Genomic DNA, 21,040 nt, shown 5'->3' with positions numbered 1-21,040 from the left:
TTATTGTCCAGGATAGTAAACAGAAAACTTATCAGGGTCTCCTGGGGGGCTCAGTCGGGAAAGCGTCCAACTTTGACTCAGGTCATGATTTCACAGTTCCTGAGTTTGAGCCCTGTGTCAGGCTCTGTGCTGACAGCTCAGAGCCTGGAGCCTGCTTTGGATTCTGTGTCTGTCTGTCTGTCTATCTATCTGTCTATCTGTCTCTCTCTCTCTCTCTCTCTCTCTTTCTGTACCTCCCCCGCTCACACTCTTTCTCAAAAATAAACATTAAAAAATTTTTTTTTCTTTAAAAGAAAAGTTATCAGCAGTCATCTGTATAAATAGTGATCCCAATTCATGCCTTGGACTTTCTTTCAATATATCCCTTAAATTGACTGATTATTTGACTCTTTTCCTAAAAGTTAAATGCTACAACAACAGCAACAAAAATCTGGCCTTTTGAGGAGTTCAGTTACTTGGACTTCAGTTTAATAGAAATGTGAGTGTAATTAGAAGATCAAAGTGTACTTTTGAGTGCTGTTTTCTTAGTCCTCATGTGTGCTAGATAGAGTATAGTGATACTGTGTGTTATCACCTTGATTATAAAATAGATAATATATTATTTGACCAAGGACAGAAGAAAATGGATCAGAATTAAATCGACAAGGGAAAAAACACTGTGTGCTTGAGGTACTGTGACTACCATACTATCTGTCAAAAGGAAGAGATACAATGCTTCCATTATTTATGGGACACTCAGTGGAGAGGTAAGCTCCACGCTTGAATTAGGTTAATACCTGTTAACTACCCTTGTTAGATGATCTCTGCCTCGGATAGGCTTTATCTAGAGAGCAATCTCCTCTCATCACTTTCCTGATGAAAAGTCTTCTGACTTCTGCCTCGTCTAAGAAAAGCATCAGGATAAAATTATAGTTGCAATTTTATATGGGATTAACTTTTATCAAACTCAGTGCATCAGTGGCTTAAAAAACCCTCCAGCTAAATCGTGTGTCCCTTTGCTCTGTTTTAAAAATAGTACAACTAAAAGACTCTTGAAATAATTAGACAAGAAATGACTTGGGGATTAGGAAAGGGTTTACATTCTGACAAGATGCGGACCTGCTTATAATAGCTCTGTGTCTCTTTAGATGACTGTGATTTGGGGGACACTTTTCACCCAAGCTCAAAAAAAGTTGTGTTTTTTTTGAGTTTTATTTATTTATTTTGAGAAAGAGAGACCGAAGAGAACGGTCAGAGAGAGGGAGAGAGAGAAACCCTGAACCATGAGATCATGACCTGAGCTGAAATCAGGAACTGGATGCCTAACCAACTGAGCCACCCAGGTGCCCCCCTAGCTCAAAAATTCGTGAACTATCTTTTCCTCTGAACAAAAAGCTTAATTAGCAAGTCACCTTAGTTCATTTAAAGGAAGTCAGCCATATTGTGTCTGAAAAGGCAAAGTTTTCTAAGTGTAACTTTTGTTTTTAATGTGGTTTACATAGCAGGCACAATTATCTGTACCATTTTAGTGGAGGAGCTGTGAAAAATTCTAAACAGCTATGGAGAAATTATCAAATAACTTTATGAAAACTACTGACGGGCTCAGAACAAAATAGGAAAGAGAGTGTAAAAATGTCTGACAGTGGGAGAAGTCTCACAAAAATGTATTTGGTGATAATCGAGCATTGATCTAGAGGATGCCAGAAGATTCAGTGGTTTAGAGGCTTATTTACTGGAATGAGTTTCCCACAGGTCAGGTCAGCTTGCTGCGTCACCAGTGAGAGTAGACAGAGCCTCGGAGAAAGAGAATCCACATGGAGGTAGTTTCTTATCGGGAAAGGTACTGGGAAGTTAGATAAGGAGCAGTGGGAGGCAGGAATCAAAAGCCAATAATTAAAGGCCAGGTTGTGAGGAAATTTTTATTACAATTAACCAAGCCTATAAATAAGACAGGACATGCATAACCCAGAAGATTTGGACTCAAAAGAAGACACATGGGGGAGAAAAAAAGAAAAGACACATGATTCTGGGAAAATCTCCTAGACCAAGAAATGACTGGTAGTAACAGTTTAAATTTAGGGCACATGGGGCCTGTCTGTACCAAGGTTTTTATATTTCTTTCTTTCTAAATAAGGTTCTAGTGTATCCTAACTTTAAATAAAGGAAGAAATTTGGCCAGTCATATTTTCAAGGAAGAAGGGTGCTTGATTCAAGTAAGTTTCATTCTATTTTCTCAGGCACACCTGAAGAGATCCTATCTGCCAAGTTTACATACTCAGGGCGAATATAACAAGAGTGCTTTTAAGTTTTATCAGCACAGTGATAACTTAACAAAGTTCACCACAACTCTGTGAAGAAGGCAGGGTACATGTTATTTTCCCTACGAAGAAACAGACTCTGAGGAAGTGACTTAGTCCGGAGCTGATGAGTGGCGGAGTCAGGACTCAGAGGTGGAGCCTTGTGACTTCAGTCTAGTCCTCTTTAGACTACCCTGAGCTAGTGATCATTATCTGAATTCCATGCATGGCCCCCTAGAGAAAACCTCAAAATTACAGCAGGTACCAAAATGGCAAAAGTTGAAATCTCTTTCATGGCTTTGAGAAATGTGATTGAACCTACAAGTGAAGTAATGAAACAGCAATTAAATTGGCTAAAGTAATGTGAAGTTGTATATACAATAAGTTATGTTTCTAATCACTTTGGGGAAATGAAGTAGTCTTCATAACTTTGTCTAATAACCAAAATGTATTCTTTTGTCCGAACAACTGTTTTTAATGCCAGTCTCTGGAAGGATTTATAAACTTCTCTATTCGTCTTAAACAAACGAACACCAGTCGTTGTGGTTAAATATATGACTAATGTTTAAGAGTTATTTGTTCCTTTGATAAATAACTCTAGACTACAGTGTTTTTGTAATTCTTTATAGCTTCTTTTTAAAGGGTTTTTTCTTGGTATATATGTGTTCTCTCTTGCTGGAAAAAGTGTTACCCATCATTTCCTGCTGCTTCTAACATGCTATTTAATAAGCCTTTCCTTTTTCCTTTGTTTTTGTTTGTTTGTTTATTTTGAGAGAAAGAATGTGAGTGGGAAAGGGACAGAGAGGGAGGGAGGGAGGGAGAGAGAGAGAATCCCAAGCAGGCTCTGCACTGTTGGCACAGAGCCCGACATAGGGCTCAGTCTCAAACCGTGAGATCATGACCTGAGCTGAAATCCGTGGTCTGACATTTAACTGACTGAGCCACCCAGGTGCCCCAAGCTGTTTTCCCTTTAATTTGTCATCTTTTAACTTAGTTTGAATTGGATAACCAATTCACTTAACTCATTAAAAATATTCATGAAATAAGGAGAAAAAGTTCAGGGGTGCCTGACTAGCTCAGACGAGGAGTGTGCTACTCTTAATCTCAGGGTTGTGAGTTTAAGCACCCACATTGGGTGTAGAGATTACTTAAATAAACTTTTAAAAAAGTGAAAAAAAAGTCCATAAGAGAGACAGAAGAAATTTCTTCTTTGTTGGGACATAGACTTTAAAATTGTGACTTCGACATACATTTTTCATTACACAAACACATTTTTGCCTATTCTGTGTTATTCACTTATGTTCTAGTAGTTGAGATTTCTGAGTATTGTCCAACTGTACAAAATCTTGATCTAAGTATATGTATTGGGAAATAGAAAATATTAACTCATGGCTAGATTCATCTATTTCTGGCTCTTTTTTTTCCTTAGACTTTTTCAAATGAAATGAACTTGATAAACATTTGAAAAGTAGAATTTTTTAATTCTGTACTTAAGGGGTGCCTGGGTGGCTCAGTTAGTTGAGTGTCCAACTTTGGCTCAGGTCATGATCTCACAGTTCGTGAGTTCAAGCCCCGCATTGGACTTGCTGCTGTCAGTGCTGAGCCTGCTTTGGATCCTCTATCCTCCTCTCTCTCTGCCCGCTTTCCTCCCTCCCCGTCTCTCTCTCAAAAATAAGTAAAACATTAAAAAAAATTCTGTACTTGATTTTAATTATGAGTATTTCTGATTTAAAAAAAAAAAAAACTTTTTTGAAATGAAATTCACCTAACAAAAAATTAACCGCCTTAAAGTAAACAATTTGGTGACATTTAGTATATTCACAACAGCACCTGTATCTAGTTCCAAAACATTTTCATTACCCTAGAAGGAAATGCTGTACTTACTAAGCAGTTAATTCCCTCCCTCTCCACCAACCACCAGTTTATTTTCTGTCACCGTGGATCTATTCTGGATATTTCATTTATTTTTATTTTTTTTATTTTATTTTATTTTTTTTTTATTTTTTTTTTCAACGTTTATTTATTTTTGGGACAGAGAGAGACAGAGCATGAACAGGGGAGGGGCAGAGAGAGAGGGAGACACAGAATCGGAAACAGGCTCCAGGCTCTGAGCCATCAGCCCAGAGCCTGATGCGGGGCTCGAACTCACGGACCGTGAGATCGTGACCTGGCTGAAGTCGGACGCTTAACCGACTGCGCCACCCAGGCGCCCCTCTGGATATTTCATTTAAGTGGAATCCTACAATGGGGTGCCTGGCTGGCTCAGTTGGTAGAGCATGTGATTCTTGAGGTTGTGAGTTCAAGCTCCACGTTGGGAGTAGAGTTTACTTTAAAAAACAGAAAACAAGGCTACATCTTTAAATAAATAGGGGCGCCTGGGTGGCGCAGTCGGTTAAGCGTTCAGCCAGGTCACGATCTCGCGGTCCGTGAGTTCGAGCCCCGCATCAGGCTCTGGGCTGATGGCTCAGAGCCTGGAGCCTGTTTCCGATTCTGTGTCTCCCTTTCTCTCTGCCCCTCCCCCGTTCATGCTCTGTCTCTCTCTGTCCCAAAAATAAATAAACGTTGAAAAAAAAATTAAAAAAAATAAATAAATAAAAATAAATAAATAAATAAATAAATAAATAAATAAATAAATGGAATCATACAATATGGGACCTTTTATGCCTGACTTCATTCACTTAACCTGTTTTTGAGGTTCATTCATATTGTAGTATGCATCTACTTCATTTTTTATGGCCGAGTAATATTCCATTGTGTGTCTGTTCCACAGTTTGTGCTTTCATCTACTGGTGGATGGTTGGATTGTTTCTACCTTTTGGCTATTGCAAATATTGCTGGTACGAATATACATGTACCTGTTTTCATTTGGGTATATATCTAGGAGTGGGATTGCTGGGTCATATGATGATTGTATGTTTAACTTTTGAGGAATTGCCAAACTGTTTTCCATAGTGACTGAGCCATCTTACATTCCCACTCGCAATGTCTGAGGGTTCCAATTTCTCCACATTCTCACCAGTGCTTTTTATTTTTTATTTTTAAAATTATAGCCAGCCTAATGGGTGTGAAGTAGTATCTTATTGCAGTTATGACTTGCATTTCTCCAATAACTAATAATGTTGAGCATCTTTGCATGTGCTTATTGGCCATTTGTATATGTTCTTTAGAGAAGTATCTTCAAGTCCTTTGCCAATTTTTTAATCGAGTTGTCTGTCTTTTTAATGTTGTGTAACAGTTGTTCATATATTCAGATACTAGACCCTTATCAGATACATGATTTGCAAATATTTTCTTCTATTCTTTTTATTTTTAATGTTTATTTGTTTTTAGGAGAGAGAGAGACAGAGCGTGAGTGGGTGAGGGGCAGAGAGAGGGAGACACAGAGTCTGAAGCAGGCTCTAGGCTCCCAGCTGTCAGCACAGACCCTGATGGGGGACTCCAAACCCATGAACCGTGAGATCATGACCTGAGCCGAAGCCGGATGCTTAGCCAACTGAGCCACCCAGGCGCCCCTATTCTCTTCTATTCTATAGTTGTCTTTTTCCTTTATTGATTTGGTCCTTTGATATACACAGTTTTAAATTTTGATAAAGTCAAATTTATCTTTTTTTTCCTTTGTTGTTCATGCTTTTTGTGTCATACCTAAGAATCCATTTCCAAATTCAAAGTCATGAAGATTTACCTCTGTTTTCTTCTAAAGAAATTCTAAAGAATTTCTTATATTTAGTTTGTTGATTCAGTTTGAGAAATTTTTATATATTGTGTGAAGTAGGGGTCTAATTTCATTCTTTGGCCTGTTGATCTTCAGTTGTCTTAGAACCATTTGTTGAAGAGACTGTTCTTTCTCCACTCAATGGTCTTGTTACTTGTTGAAAACCAGTTGACCATGGATGCACGGGTTTATTTCTGGACTCAATTTTATAACATTTATCTATATCTCTCTCTTATACTAGTACCTCACTATTTTGATTAAGGTAGCTTTTGTAGTAAGTTTTAACATCAGAAAGTGGAAGTCCTCCTTTGTTCTTTTTCATGATCGTTTTGGCTCTTTGAGGCCCTTTGTAATTCCATATGAACTCGAGAATTGGCTTTCTCTGTGAAAAAAAGCTATCGAAATTTTGATAGGGATTACATTTGAATCTGTAGATCACTTTTGGTAGTCTTGCCATCTTACAATATTTAGTGTTCCAATCTATGAACAGGATGTCTTTTCATTTAATTTCTTTCAGCAGTGAAGGGGTGCCTGGCTGGCTCAGTCAGTAGAGCATGCAACTCTTGATCTCACGGTTATGAATTTGAGCCCCACATTGGGAGTAGAGATTACTTAAAAATAAAATCTTTAGGGCGCCTGAGTGGCTTTGTCGGTTAAGCGTTTGACTTCAGCTCAGGTCATGATCTCACAGTTCGTGAGTTCAAGTCCTACTTCAGGCTCTGTGCCCACAGCTCAAATCTGGAACCTGCTTCAGATTCTTGTCTCCCTCTCTCTCTGCCCCTCCCCCACTCATGCTCTGTCTCTGTCTCTGTCTCTCTCTCTTTCAAAAATAAATAAAAAATAAAATAAAATCTTTAAAAGGGGTGCCTGGGTGGCTCAGTCAGTACAGCACACGACTCTTGGCCTCAGGGTCATGAGTTCAGGCCCCACGTTAGGCATAGAGCCTATTTAAAAAAAGAAAAATAGTAATGATTTATTTCAGCAGTGTTTTCTTTGTTCAGAATACAAGTTTTTCCACCTCCTTGGTTAAGTTTATTTCTGAATTTTTTATTCTTTTGGATGCTATTATAAATGAAATTGTATTTTAATTCCCTTTTGAAGTTTCCATTCCTGATGTGTTAGAATCCATACTGATCTGTGCATATTGGTCTTATACTTAGAACTTTGCTGAGTTTATTAGCTCTGGTGAATTTTTTCTTTTTTGTAGGGGCACTTTGGGGATTTTTTAAAAATGTATAGGATCATGTCTTGTTTACACAGAGATATTTTTCCTTCTACCTGTTTTGGATGCCTTTATTTCATTTTCTTACCTAATAGCTCTGGCTAGAATTTCCAGTGCAGTGTTGGATAGCAGTGGTGAACATGAGCGTATGTGTTTTGTTCCTGCCTGATCTTAGGGGGCAAGCTTTTGGTCTTTCACTGTTGAATATGTTAGCTGTGGGTTCTTCATAAATGCTTTTGATGTTGAGAAGTTCTTTTGTATTCTTAGTTTTCTTAGTATTTTTACTGGGAGAGGGTGTTGAATTTTGTCCAATGCTTTTTCTCTGTCACTTTAGATGATTATGTATTTTCCCTTCATGTTAATAATATGTTACATTGATTTTTTTGTATGTTGAACTACTCTTGCATTTCTGGGATAAATCCCACTTAGTTGGTCATGGGGTATGATTCCTTTAATATGGTGTTGGGTTCAGTTCACTAGTATTTTGAAGATTTTTGCATCTGTATTTATAAAAGCTATTGGTCTGTAGTTTTCTGATGGTGTCTTTGGCTTGGGTATCAGGATAATGCTGGCCTATAGATGAGGTAAGGAGTGTTCTCTTCTCTTCTTGATCCTTCCCCTCCACCACACTTTGTGTTTTGGATGGATTTTGAAATATTTTGGAAAGCTAATTATCCAAATGCTCGAGATTATTATCTAAGACAAAGCCTCCAAAATGGACTTACACGGAAAATTCTCTACCTGATAAGAATTCAACTACAACATTTTGTTGTTCAAACTCTACCTATCCATCTTAGAAAAAAAACCTATTTATATTTATAAAATCCTATGCGGTCAGATGTTGTTATTTCATTATGTATGTGTATAAATTCTAAGGAAGCATTGAATCTAAAGATTATGGTGTTAGGAGATTTTAGTTACCCACATGTATGTAAACGCTTCTAGCTGCAATTTTAGAAATACAATGCCTCCTTGGAAGTAGTTAACAAGATATAAATTTGATTTTGGCTAGGCTTAACTACTTCATAAGGTAGAACTTGAACACAGGGGCAAGTATGAAAGCATATAATCAGTTAATGTTCAAATGTCCAAAATCTTAGACTCTCCTACAAATATAATAGCTAATCAGCAAGTAATTTGCTATATCTATTATTTTCAGCTGTTTGCACAATTAAACTCCTTGCTTCTCCTTTATAAGATATATAAAAAACTAATAATGGTGCAATTTTATAAATGTATTTCTCTTATTTGATTTTCTATCTATATGGCATGAGTAATAAATGCATTGCTAAAATAAACAGCACATTTTAAGAATTAGTTTATTTCTTTTAGAATGTACCTTTTTTAGAATGCTAGCAGATTATTCGTGTTTTTTCTTTTAATTATATCATAAGTTCACAGAAGGTACAACCACAAATTATATAAACCTATTGTGTTGTTTTTTGTTTTTTGTTTTTTTTTTAAGTAGGCTCCATGCCGAACGTGGGGCTTGAATTCATGATTCCAAGATCAAGAGTTGCATGCTCTACCAACTGAGCCAGCTAGGTGCCCCTAATAGTAAGCCTGTAGTTTTATAACTATTTAAATATTTGTGTTTGGAGCATTCAAGTCCAACTATATTTAAAGGGAAAAGTAATATATACAACAAGTATTTTTAAGTCCTTTTAATTTGGGTTAAAAGTGATATACTGTTACGACCCAAATAGTTTTAGATCCTAAAGGGTGCCCAGCTTTCTGGTTTATGGCAAAAAATAAGTATTTGTGGAATTAAGTGCATAGCAGTTGTATGTTTTACAGACAAACATGGTACATTCAGTCCAGTTCTAAGATAAAAACATAAAACAGGGGTGCCTGGGTGACTCAGTTAGGTGTCCAACTTTGGCTCAGGTCATGATCTCACGGTTCCTGGGTTTGAGCCTCGCATGGGGCTCTGTGCTAACAGCTCAGAGCCTGGAGCCTGCTTCGGATTCTGTGTCTCCCTCTCTCTCTGCCCCTCTCCTGGTCATGCTCCGTCTCTCTGTCTCTCTCAAAAATAAATAAACATTAAAAAAAAAAAAAGGATAAAACATAAAACGTAAATACATTTAACAAAATGTGTTGTAATCGGTCCATGTAAGTGTAAAAAATTAGAAAATTATTTTGGGAGGGGGTATATAATTGATTTTACTGGTGTTTAGCAAAGTGGGTGAAACAAAATAATCTTTTTTTTTTTTTTAAGTTTATTTGTTTTGAGGGAGAGAAGGGGCACTAGCACATGAGCGGGGGAGGGGCAGAGAGGGAGGGACAAAGAATCCCAAGCAGGCTCCCCACTGTCAGCAGAGTCTGATGTGGGGCTTGAACTCAGGAACCCTGAGATCTTGACCTGAGCCTAAATCGAGTGTTGGATGCTTAACCTGCTGAGCCACCCAGGCACCCTTATTAAATAATCTTTTAAAAATATAGTAGTGTTCTAGTGGCAAAATGCATTGATTTAAGTTTTGCACTCAGTCCCCATGATGGAGGTGTGAAGGAGGTATTACGCTTATTATTACCTTCTTTTACATTTGAGAAAACGGAATTGGTCTGATTGACTTTTCCACTTCCCAGTTAGCAAGTGAGTGTAAGAAATTAGACCCAGGACTTCAGATTTTAAGCATCAATTTCTTTCTGTTAAATGAGATTTTTCTTTTCTGTTTGTTGCAGTTCAAAAGAAATAAGGAATAATACTGTTTTCTATAAATGTGATATTCTATCCTTAAAGACAACATGTAATTCATTTTATAAACATAATTATAACTTCAGAAAATAATTCACAATAAGACTCAGACTTGCTTCTATATTAAAGTGTGTTTGGATTTTCAAACCTGTGATTTCTATGCAGCTTTTCAAGGATAGGTTGTTCATACATTATCTCCTGCCTAATGCTGGAGGGGCAGTGTGGTCTCATACAGTGGTTTTCACACTTGATCAAGGCACAGGAATTACTGGGAGTTTAATAGCTCAAGAAGCTCTCCAGGTAATTCTGGTAGAAGTGATCCACAGATAGCTGGACAAACACTGGCTTTACAGTTTCACACACACACACACACACGCACACACACACACACACACACACACACACACTTATCTGCTTCATAAGATAATGGTGGTGATTCAATCTATGATATTATTATAGTTCTTGGGACAGAACCTGGCACATAGTAAATGTTCAAGATATTTCATTCATATGTGATGGCTTGGGTGGCAACAAAGAAGCAAGAGAGCATTCTTTCAACAAAATATATTGAATCCCTGCACTATTCTAGCTGTTTTGATATAAAGGGGAAATGGACACATTCCTCACTTTTGTTGAGTTTACTTGATTAATAGATTCATTGTAAAGGTATACATCCTTCCCTTGTAACAAATTGTAAGATAAAATGAATATCAAGGGCATGTTTGTATAGTTCTTCTTTTTCCCTGTAAATTAAAAATTCATTTTTTTTAATTTGACCTGATTATTGCAAGTTAAAGAAATAGGCTGGTGGTATTATTTCTAGTTTTATTGTTACTTTAAAGCTATATTTGCCAATACAGTGCCACTGGATGCTGGCAGCTGTTTAAGTCAGTTAAAATTAAATAACATTAAAAATTTAGTTTCTTGGTGCACTAACCACATTCCAGGTGCCCCATACATAGCTCACATGCAACTAGTGGCTGCTATATTGGAGATAGAACATTTACATCATCATAGAAAGTTCTGTTCTACATGTTGCTCTAGAGCCTAGAACAAAGCAGGGAATTTTTCCAGTTGCCTTGATCTGTAAACTGATTTTAAGGTAAACGTTAGTAGTGGCCCGAGGCTGTCATTTCAACGCCTGCATGCATTAATAACCTCTCAGGTTGACCAAGCCCATAGCTGGTATTGATTTCCCTGAACAGTTTCATTGCACAAGCAAGTGAGATTTAAATGCTAATATCTGGGCATTTTTTTAAACCTTCAAGCAATATACTTAAGTTGTCTTATTGGTTTAGGTATAGCTTTTTGTGCACACGCACGTGTGTGTGTGCGTGTGTGTGAGTGAGTGAAAGAGAGAGAGAGAGACAATTTACCTCCAGAGCATTACAATTGCTTTAAATTTGTATCTAATAAACTTTAGGGGGCAAATGAAAGTTGCAATTGCATCTATATTTCTAGAATTTACAATATTTATATAAATAATTTATTTATAGAAGCCAAATTCCAGAGTGGTGAAAAGTTGGACTAACACTATGTAGTCAGAATTCTTCTAGATATAACCCATTATACTTGTAAAATATTATCACAAATTTAGTATTTTGATAATTTTAAACCTAAACATTTTTTACAGCACATGAGTGTTTTTTGTTAAAAACTCTGTAAAATTGTGTAGCACCTGCTACATTTTGATGTCTAGGCCATGAATGCATTTTTCTGTGCATAGTTCAAGAAATAGTCTGCGAGGGTAATTGACTTTTCACCTTTATTTCCTGCATGTGTCTATATATACACCTATAAGAGGTGTTCTTTTCTTCAGGTTTTGCTATGGTGTCCCTTTTTGAGAAGGGAAGCCATAGGAGTCTGTTCTCACTTGGTCCCAGGTCATGGATGAGAGCAATTAGGAGAATAGAGGGAGCCTGGGTGGCTCGGTTCAGTGTCTGACTTTAGCTCAGATCATGATCTTGCGGTTCACGGGTTCGAGCCCGATGTTAGTGGTGCTGACAGCTCAGATCCTGGAGCTGCTTCGGATTCTGTGTCTCCCTCTCTCTCTGCCTCTCCCCGGCTTGTGCTCTGTCTCTCTCTCTCTCAAAAATAAATAAAAAATATTAAAAATCATTTTAAAAAAAGAATAGAAATTCTCTTGTACGTTTCTGCCTCCTTGAGTGACTTTCCCTCTTTCCAGATCACTTACTTCAGCCTCTGGTACCACAACAAGCAAAATCAGCGCCGTTGGGTAGATTTGGAAAAGCCTCTCAAGAAGCAGCTGGATAAATATGCATTGGAACCTACCGTCTATTTTGGAGTGGTGTTTTACGTGCCTTCAGTTTCACAGCTGCAGCAGGAGATTACCAGGTGAGCACTAATATGCTCTTTGTTTTTAGGAAATAATCTAATGAGATTAAAAAAGTGACACCAAGGTTAAAGTCAGGAGATAAGACTAAACATTGCCCTCCTGCCCACATATTTAGCCACATTATTGCAGGGAGGTTCTGGTATGCAGTGTGTCAGAGTATTTTATTGTGTGTTGCATGAATTATGGTTTCACTAGGCACAAAGGAGTGATTAACGGGGAAGATGATGTTTTTATCCTGGCTGTGAACTCTTCTTGTTGTGATGTTTCCTTCAAAGTTTTTGTTGATTTGTTTCTGATCTTTGTTAACACTGAAATGAGAGAGGAAATTTTAAAAAGTCGCAGAATCTGTCTTCATCCCTCAGGGAAATGTGCAGATGTGCAGAGGGGTTCTTACAGTTCTTTGACTTCAGTAGCTATAGTCTGTAGATAGTTGGGAGGGGGAGCGTGTCCAGGGTAGAAGAGGCCGGTAAGTTCACTTAGAAGGGACAGAGGCAGAGAGGGAAGGTCATATTAAGGAGTGGGATGGAGGAACTGCATTTTTTTTCCTTGAATGAAAAACAAGGAATAAAATTTGGATTCATGAGTCTGCCTTTCAGAGTTCTCCAAAATCCACTACTACCTTATCTTTTGAACCCCATTTAACATTACTTTTCAGCCAAGCTGGACTACTTCCAGTGCCCTGAACATGCCGCATGCCTTTTCATCTTTGGGTCCTAGATCTTCCTTATTTATGTAGTGGAATCCTATTTGTCTTCTGAATTTCAGTTCAAAAGGCACCTCCTCCATGAAGTTTCTGCGACCCTTGGCCTGGAATGAGCTTTTGCCTTTTCCAGACTGTCCTACAATTTGCTTGTACTTGTGTTAAGATGGCAGTTGTTACAGCCTTTCGTTATAGTTCTTTGTGTACATATCTTATCTTTTTCTTGGATTTTAAACCTGTAAGTTTTCTTTAGCTTTACCTTTCGCACAGTATCTAACACGGTACCCTGTACATAAGAACCTGGTACTGCCCTGTGTTTGTGTAATGTTCTCTCTGAGTACTGAGTTTGCCAGTTAATTATCGGAAGAAGATATGAAACCTAAGAAGCAAGAATCAGGTAGTAGGGATAATAAACATGCACTGACTGTAAAAGTGACCTGAGATAGGAATGTTGACGAGATAAGTAGAAGCCAGGAGGAAAAACAGAAACTGATCAATGACTCATTTATTTAAACATTTAGTGAAAATGTAATATGGTATGATGTCAGAGCTCTGTGGGAGACGAGTATACAAGTGACTAGGCTTTCATCCTGCCCTGGAGGAGTGACTGGAGTCTGGAAGCAATAGCCCGTGTAAATAAACAATTACAGTATATTATGATGATAAATGCTTTCATTAAAACAGAAGATTCCTAGGGGTGGGGCACCAAGGAACTGGAGCAGGCAAGTAAAGAAGTTGACTTTTCACTTGACTTTAGAAGGAATTTTCCAGTTAGAGGGAATAGCTGGTGCAGAGTAGGGGAGAGAATGAAAGCCTCTGGTGTTTTCAGGAAATTTCAGATATTACCTAGAGAGGGGAGAGGAGATTTGAAAAATAGGAATGTCCTAGTCATAAGGTCATGGTACAATGGGGAAAGACATTTTCGAATTTTTACAGAATGGAATGATGACATTAGTATTTTACCAACATCACCTGTCACGGAAGGTAGCTTAGAGGTGGCAAGACTCTATAGTTAGGAGACCAGTTAGGAATGTATACGCCACAATCCAGACATTAGTCTAGAATGTGGACCTGAACAAAGGCATTAGCTGTAGGAAGGACTAAGGCCTGGTAGATTGAGTCGGTAGGAGTGCACATTGATTATGTATAGGATAACCTGGTAGAGAAGTTGTACCAGCAAGGATTAAGTTTGGCAACATGTGACCAAAAACCCTAAATATCTTTCACTTGTTAAATAAGTCCAGAGGTCAGCCATGCAGAGCTTCTGCTGCTCCACAAAGTCTTCAGGGACCCACGTTCTTTCTCTCTTTCTGTACTGCCACCCTTGGTGTGTTCTTTCCATTCACTGGGAGATATCCTTGTCAAATAATTCTAGAGAAGTTCTAGCTATCACATTCGTATTCTGGCAGCAAAAGGGTAAAACTGGTTCTACCCTTAGCTGATTCATATTGTTTTTGAAAAATTTTATTTATTTATTTTGAGAGAGAGAGAGAATGTGAGTGGGGAAGGGGCAGAGAGGTGGAGAGAGAGAGAGAGAGAGAGAGAGAGAGAGAGTCCCAAGCAGGCCATGTGCTGTCAGTTCAGAGCCCAATGTGGGCCTCAAACTCCTGAACCATGCAATCATGACCCTAGCAGAAATCAAGAGTCGGATGGATGCTTAACCGCCTGAGCCATCCAGGTGCCCTGATTTCATGTGCCTTTAAGAGGCCTTTCTCAGTTCCTCAGTCACACTACACTAGCCACATTTTATTTTTTATTTTTTTTTAAAAAAAAAAATTTTTTTTCAACGTTTATTTATTCCTGGGACAGAGAGAGACAGAGCATGAACAGGGGAGGGGCAGAGAGAGGGAGACACAGAATCGGAAACAGGCTCCAGGCTCCGAGCCATCAGCCCAGAGCCCGATGCGGGGCTCGAACTCACGGACCGCGAGATCGTGACCTGCACTAGCCACATTTTAAGTACTCAGTAGCCACATGTGGCTAAAGGCTACCATATTGGACAGCACAGATATATATCATCTTTATCACTGCAGAAATTTCTGTTAGACAACACTGCTCTGAATCTAACAGTTCACAGGAGAAATTGGAGAATAGATGAACATGTTAAATGACTCTACAAGAGTGCAATCAGATAAACCCAGAATGTAGGGAATTCTACTTGACACATCATACCATTTCGAATACAAATAACATGAAAATAAAGAGAAGGAGTTTTTCTTTTTAAAATTAAGAGAGATTTAGAAATGTCAATCCAATTAGGGCACCTGGGTGGCTCAGTTGGTTGAGCGTCCGACTCTGATTTCGGCTCAGGTCATGATCCCAGGGTCCTGGGATCGAGCCCTGCATCAGGCTCTGCACTGAGCGTGGAGCCTGCTTGAGATTCTCTCTCTTTGTCCATCTCCCTGCTTGTGCTCTATCTCTAAAATAAAAATTAAAAAAAAAAAAATGTCAATTCAGTGTAATCTGTGAACCTGTTTAGATCTGTAGGGGCACCTGGGTGGCTGAGTGGGTTAAGTGTCTGACTTAGGCTCACATCATGGTCTGGTGATTCATGGGTTTGAGCTCTGCGTTGGGCTCTTTGCTGACAGCTTAGAGCCTGGAGTCTGCTTCAGATTCTGTGTTTTCCTCTCTGCCCCTCCCCAACTCGTGCCCTGTCTCTCTCTCAAATATACATAAACAAAAAAATTAAAAATAAAAAAACTGTAAAAATACATTTTTGAGGGGCACCTGGCTAGCTCAGTTGGTAGAGCATGCAACTCTTGATCTCAGGGTTGTAAGTTCAAGCCCCATGTTGGATGTAGAGATTACTTAAGTAAAATCTTCAAAAAAAAAAAAAAATGTTTTTGAAGCAATCACAAAAATTGTATGTGGACTGAATATTGGGTAGCTTTAAGGCACTATTGCTCATTTTGTTGGTTATGTTAAAAATGTGGCTTTTTTTTTTAAGCTTATCTTTTAGGAATATGTACTAAAGTACCTGTAGGTGCTATGATATATCTGGGATTTGATTTAAAGCACTTGGGTGGGGAAGGGGAGAATGTAGAGGAAACAGTATGGATAAAGTGATGATTGAGGCTGCATGATAAGGATGTGTGGGTTTACTGGGACTTGTTTTCTGTATGTGTGTTTCAGAATTTCCATAATAAAACTTAAAAATGCCATTACCTACACATTAGCCTTCTAATACTAGCCTAAGAAAAACAAGTGAAGGAAATAAATAAACCTAAAATAAATGTGGGTGGGGAGGGCACCTGGTGACCTGGTTGGTTGAGTACCTCACTCTTGATTTCGGCTCAGGTCATGATCTCACAGGTCGTGAGTTTGAGCCCTGCATCGGGCTCGAGGCAGATGGTGCGGAGTCTGCCTGGAATTCTTTCCCTCTCTCTGCCCCTGCTCCGCTTGTGCGTGCGCATGTGCTCTTTCTCTCAAATAAACTTTAAAATAAACTCTCAAAATAAACTTTAAAAAAAAGGTGAAGGAAAAGACTGCCTCTTTATGTACTGAAATATCTGTTGGGCAAAATGGGGCAACCTAATTTATTATAATTGTTTCATGTAATGTTTCTTGTATAAAAGTATTTTATATTAGAAAGTTGGTAAGTGCATAAGATTGAGATGAAACGTCTATTTTAATTAGTATTTTGGCTTTGGGCAAATTTATATAACACTTGTTTAGAATTAAGATGTGCAGTTTCTTAATTCAGAACTGTTTGTAAGGAATAAAAGTTTGCATGTTACATTTTATTACTGTGTTGTTTTTTAATTATTCTTTTTGCAGTAAATACTGCAAGAAGAGATTTGTAAATCATCCTTAGCCTCAGCAGCATATTATAATTTTAACAAAAAGTGTTAATAGAAGTGGTAATAACCTTTGAAGTAAAATTTCTTGGTCCTTTCCTTTTAAGTAAATACTTAAATATATACATACATGCATACATATACACACCTATATATGGGTATATACATATATATGGACATGTACACATATGCACACACTGCTTGCTTCCATTAAAGGATTTTAAGGACAATACGATGAAAGATAATAGTAAAAGCAACCACTTACCTTTCTTACTATATGTCAGGCACTGTCCCAAGTACTTTATACTTAATCATTCACTTCCTCTGCTCAACAAATCTTACAGAGTAGGTATTATTATCCATTTTGTAGATGGGAAACCAAGGCACAGAAAGGCTAAATAAATATCTTGCCCAAGGTCACGCTGCCAGTTTGTGGTGGAACTGAGATTTAAACTCAAGCAGGCTGACTTCTCAGTCCTTGCTCTCAACCATTGTATTCATATGGACTCTAATATTCAAAAAAAAAAAAAAAACTAAAGAAATAGGATAAAAATACTAGGAAAATTCTTCACTGGAGATTTGTGACAGTCAAAAACACGCACTTTGGGGTCATTCTGACCGAGATTCAAACTCCGACTCAGCCTACCTTTGCGGTATTATTTAATCTCTGCATATTATTTAATCTCTGAGCTTCAGCTGTGCCTGAGTACAAGGTGGCTGTTTTTTTGTTTTTGTTTTTTTAATTTTTTTTTCAATGTTTATTTATTTTTGGGACAGAGAGAGACAGAGCATGAACGAGGGAGGGGCAGAGAGAGAGGGAGACACAGAATCGGAAACAGGCTCCAGGCTCTGAGCCATCAGCCCAGAGCCCGATGCGGGGCTCGAACTCACGGACCGCGAGATCGTGACCTGGCTGAAGTCGGATGCTTAACCGACTGCGCCACCCAGGCGCCCCAAGGTGGCTGTTATTAAACAGGTGGAGCAAGTGGTTAAGAAGGGAAGGCCAGGGGAAGCAGTGACTGGCTGTGCCTGAAGTTTAGCTCTGAGCTCCATGGCAGTCAAGGCAAAAGAAGGAATTATCTGAGTTCCATCATCCATCATCTGATAAAAGAAAACAGAACAAAACAAAACATATCAGTTTGCAAACATGACAGATTTTCTTGGTATATCATTCAAAAGGAAATTTTCAGGTGGGATTTTGTGTAGAAGACATTGAACCAGCAATGAACAATTTAGAGCAACTGTGGAGGAATCGACTCTTAAAATAGAAAAGTGTGACACAAGGCAAAAAAATGTGTGCCTTTCTGTGGAAGACTAAGCTAATTTGGTGCAGGTGTGTTGCTTTCCAGCGATTTGGTTTTAAGGAAAGCACCTAGAGTATTTAGAGTGGGGTATGTGGCTGGCATGTTCAATAGATAGACTTCTCTAAATACAATCTTCTTTAAATAGGCTTCGGAATGGAGCTGCCTAGTAGAAGATTTGAAGTTTTCTTCTTTGACAAGATCCCAGAGCTACCAGCATTCTGTTTGTCCGTTGAAGGAAATCTATGGGTTCTGCTACTTACCACTAGCAGGTGGACGGGATAAGGTGGATCTAAATTCTTATCCGAATGGATGGTGTTTTTTGTAACAAAGAATGGAGACCTCACAGCTAGCTAAAATAAAAGTGGATGATGTTAGGAAACATATGAAGTGATTAAAGGGGTGGGCTCTGAGGGGAATTCAAACGTGACCAGGTTGCATTCACAGATGCCAAACCCGGAAGAGATTCTGGATTCAAGATGGCTCTATATACTGGCAGGGAGTTGGTGTATCTTCATTCAACATTGTATTCCCAGCATCTAGAACAATGCGTGGCGCATAGTAGGCCCTCGTAATTACCAGTGAAATGAATAAATCAAAGGAAAGCAGCATAAATCTTCACTGTAGAGCTTTATCAAAATGGAGTAGTGGTTATAGATGAAATAACTGTTAATTGGCTTCATATGCTCAACCTTGTGAATGGGCAATAGTACTCTTATTTTACTGGTGATAATTTATTTTATTTTACTTATTTAAAGTCTACTTATTTTGAGGGAGAGAGAGTGGGAGAGGCAGAGGAGGGGCAAAGAGAGAGGGAGAGAGAGAATCCTAATCAGGTTCTGACTCAGGGCTCTGTCCCAAGAATCATGAGATCATGATCTGAGGCTGAAATCAGGAGTCAGATGCTTAACCAGCTGAGGCACCCAGGTGCCCCTTTATTGGTGATAAGTTAAAGCCACAGGTCATGACTTGCCCTTGTTCATTCAAACTGCTACATTGGGGAGCTGGAATTTAACCTAGGTCTGCTTGACTAAAGCTTGTGCTGGTAACTAGTTCCCTGTATATTAAAAGTGTAAACAGAAGTAAACCCACATTACAAGAGTATTAAGAAAGCATCATAGCAGCTATTCAGCTATTCTTTTGGGGATTTCTTCAAAATATTTTAATATAAGTCTGGTCTGATATATCAGGAAGCATTTTCTTTTGGCTTTACTTCCTAGGGTAGGGAACTTCCATCAGAATAAGTAACTTGTACCAAAGTCTTATCTTACCAGGTTACTAGTCAGGGTTCTTGTTTTTTAATTTTCATTTATATTATTATTATTTTTAATTTACAACCAAGTTAACATATAGATAATAATGATTTCAGGAATAGACTTTTGTGATTCATCACTTACATAGAGCACCCATTGCTCATCCCAACAAGTGTCCTCCTTAATGCCCCTTGCCCATTTAGCCCATCCCCCCACCCAAAACCCCTCCAGCAACCCTCAGTTTGTTCTCTGTATTTAAGAGTTTCTTATGGTTTGTCCTCTTCCCTTATTTTATATTATTTTTGTTTCCCTTCCTTTATGTTCATCTGTTTTGTATCTTAAATTCCACATGAGTGAAGTCACATGATATTTGTCTTTCTCTGACTGACTTATTTTGCTTAGCATAAACACTCTAGTTCCATCCATGTTGTTGCAAATGGCAAGATTTCATTACTTTTCTTAATTTTTTTTTTTTAACGTTTATTTTTGAGAGAGAGAGAGAGACAGAGACAGAGAGTGAGTAAAGGAGGAAACGGAGAGGGGGAGACAGAAGGTGAAGTAGGGTCCAGGCTCTGAGCTGTCAGCACAGAGCCCGACGTGGGGCTCGAACTCACAGACCGTGAGATCATGACCTGAGCTGAAGTCGAATGCTTAACTGACTGAGCCACCCAGGCGCCCCAAGATTCCATTGTTTTTGATCACCGAATAATATTCCATTATGTGTGTGTGTATACACTGCACACACACACACACACACACCCTGCTGCTTCTTTATCCATTCATCAGTTGATGGATATTTGGGCTCTTTCCATACTTTGGCTATTGTCAGTAGTGCTGCTATAAACTTTGGGGTGTGTGCGCTCCTTTGAAACAGCAGTCCTATATTCTTTGGATAAATATGTAGTAGTGCAATTGCTGGGTCGTAGGGTAGTTCTATTTTTAATTTTTTGAGGAACCTCCCTACTGTTTTCCAGAGTGGCAGCACCAGTTTGCATTCCCACCAGCAGTGCAAAAGCTTCCTCTTTCTCTGCATCCTTGCCAACATGTGTTGTTGCCTGAGTTGTTAATTTTAGCCATTCTGACAGGTGTGAGGTGGTATCTCATTGTGGTTTTGATTTGTATTTCCCTGATGATGAATGATTGTTGAGCATGTTTTCATGTGTCTCTTAGCCATCTTGATGTCTTCTTTGGAAAAGTGTTTATTTATGTCTTTTGCCCTCTCTTCACTGGATTATTTGTTTTTTGTTTGTTGAGTTTGATAAGTTCTTTATAGATTTTGGATACTGACCCTTTATCTGATATGTCATTTGTAAATATCTTCTCCCATTCCATCAGTTGCCTTTTTGTCTTGCTGATTATTTCTTTCTCTGTGCAGCTCTTTATCTTGATGAGGTCCCAATTGTTCATTTTTACTTTTGTTTCCCTTGCCTTTGGAGACATGTCAAATAAGAAGTTGCTGTGGCCAAGGGGCACCTACCTGCATAGCTCAGTCAGCTAAGCGTCTGACTTTGGCATAGGTCATGATCTCCTAGTTTGTGGGTTTGAACCCTGCATCAGGCTCTCTGCTGGTTCTCTGCTGTCAGCACAGAGACCACTTCGGATCCTCTGTCCCCCTCTGTCTCTGCCCTTCCCCTTGGTTCTCTCTCTCTCTCTCTCTCTCTCTCTCTCAATAAATAATTTTTAAAAACTTTAAAAAAAACCTTTTTGCAGCCGAGGTCAAAGATGTTG

General features: G+C 38.6%; 1 protein-coding gene across 3 annotated transcripts in view; it reads left to right on the top strand.

Moving 5' to 3' along the window:
• The window catches only part of PTPN21 (protein tyrosine phosphatase non-receptor type 21), an 82,241-nt gene that overhangs the window by 21,004 nt on the left and 40,197 nt on the right, over positions 1-21,040 (top strand). For all 3 annotated transcript variants that reach the window (XM_045451807.1, XM_045451808.1, XM_045451809.1), the window contains exon 3: positions 12,091-12,260. In XM_045451807.1, coding sequence (XP_045307763.1) covers positions 12,091-12,260 — 170 coding nt within the window. The remainder of the gene's footprint in view (positions 1-12,090; positions 12,261-21,040) is intronic.

This window comes from Leopardus geoffroyi, chromosome B3 (genome assembly GCF_018350155.1).
Source record: "Leopardus geoffroyi isolate Oge1 chromosome B3, O.geoffroyi_Oge1_pat1.0, whole genome shotgun sequence".
NCBI classification, from domain to species: Eukaryota; Metazoa; Chordata; class Mammalia; order Carnivora; family Felidae; genus Leopardus; species Leopardus geoffroyi.
The sequence above is the reverse complement of the archived record's forward strand: the minus strand, read 5'-3'. Positions and strand labels throughout refer to the sequence as shown.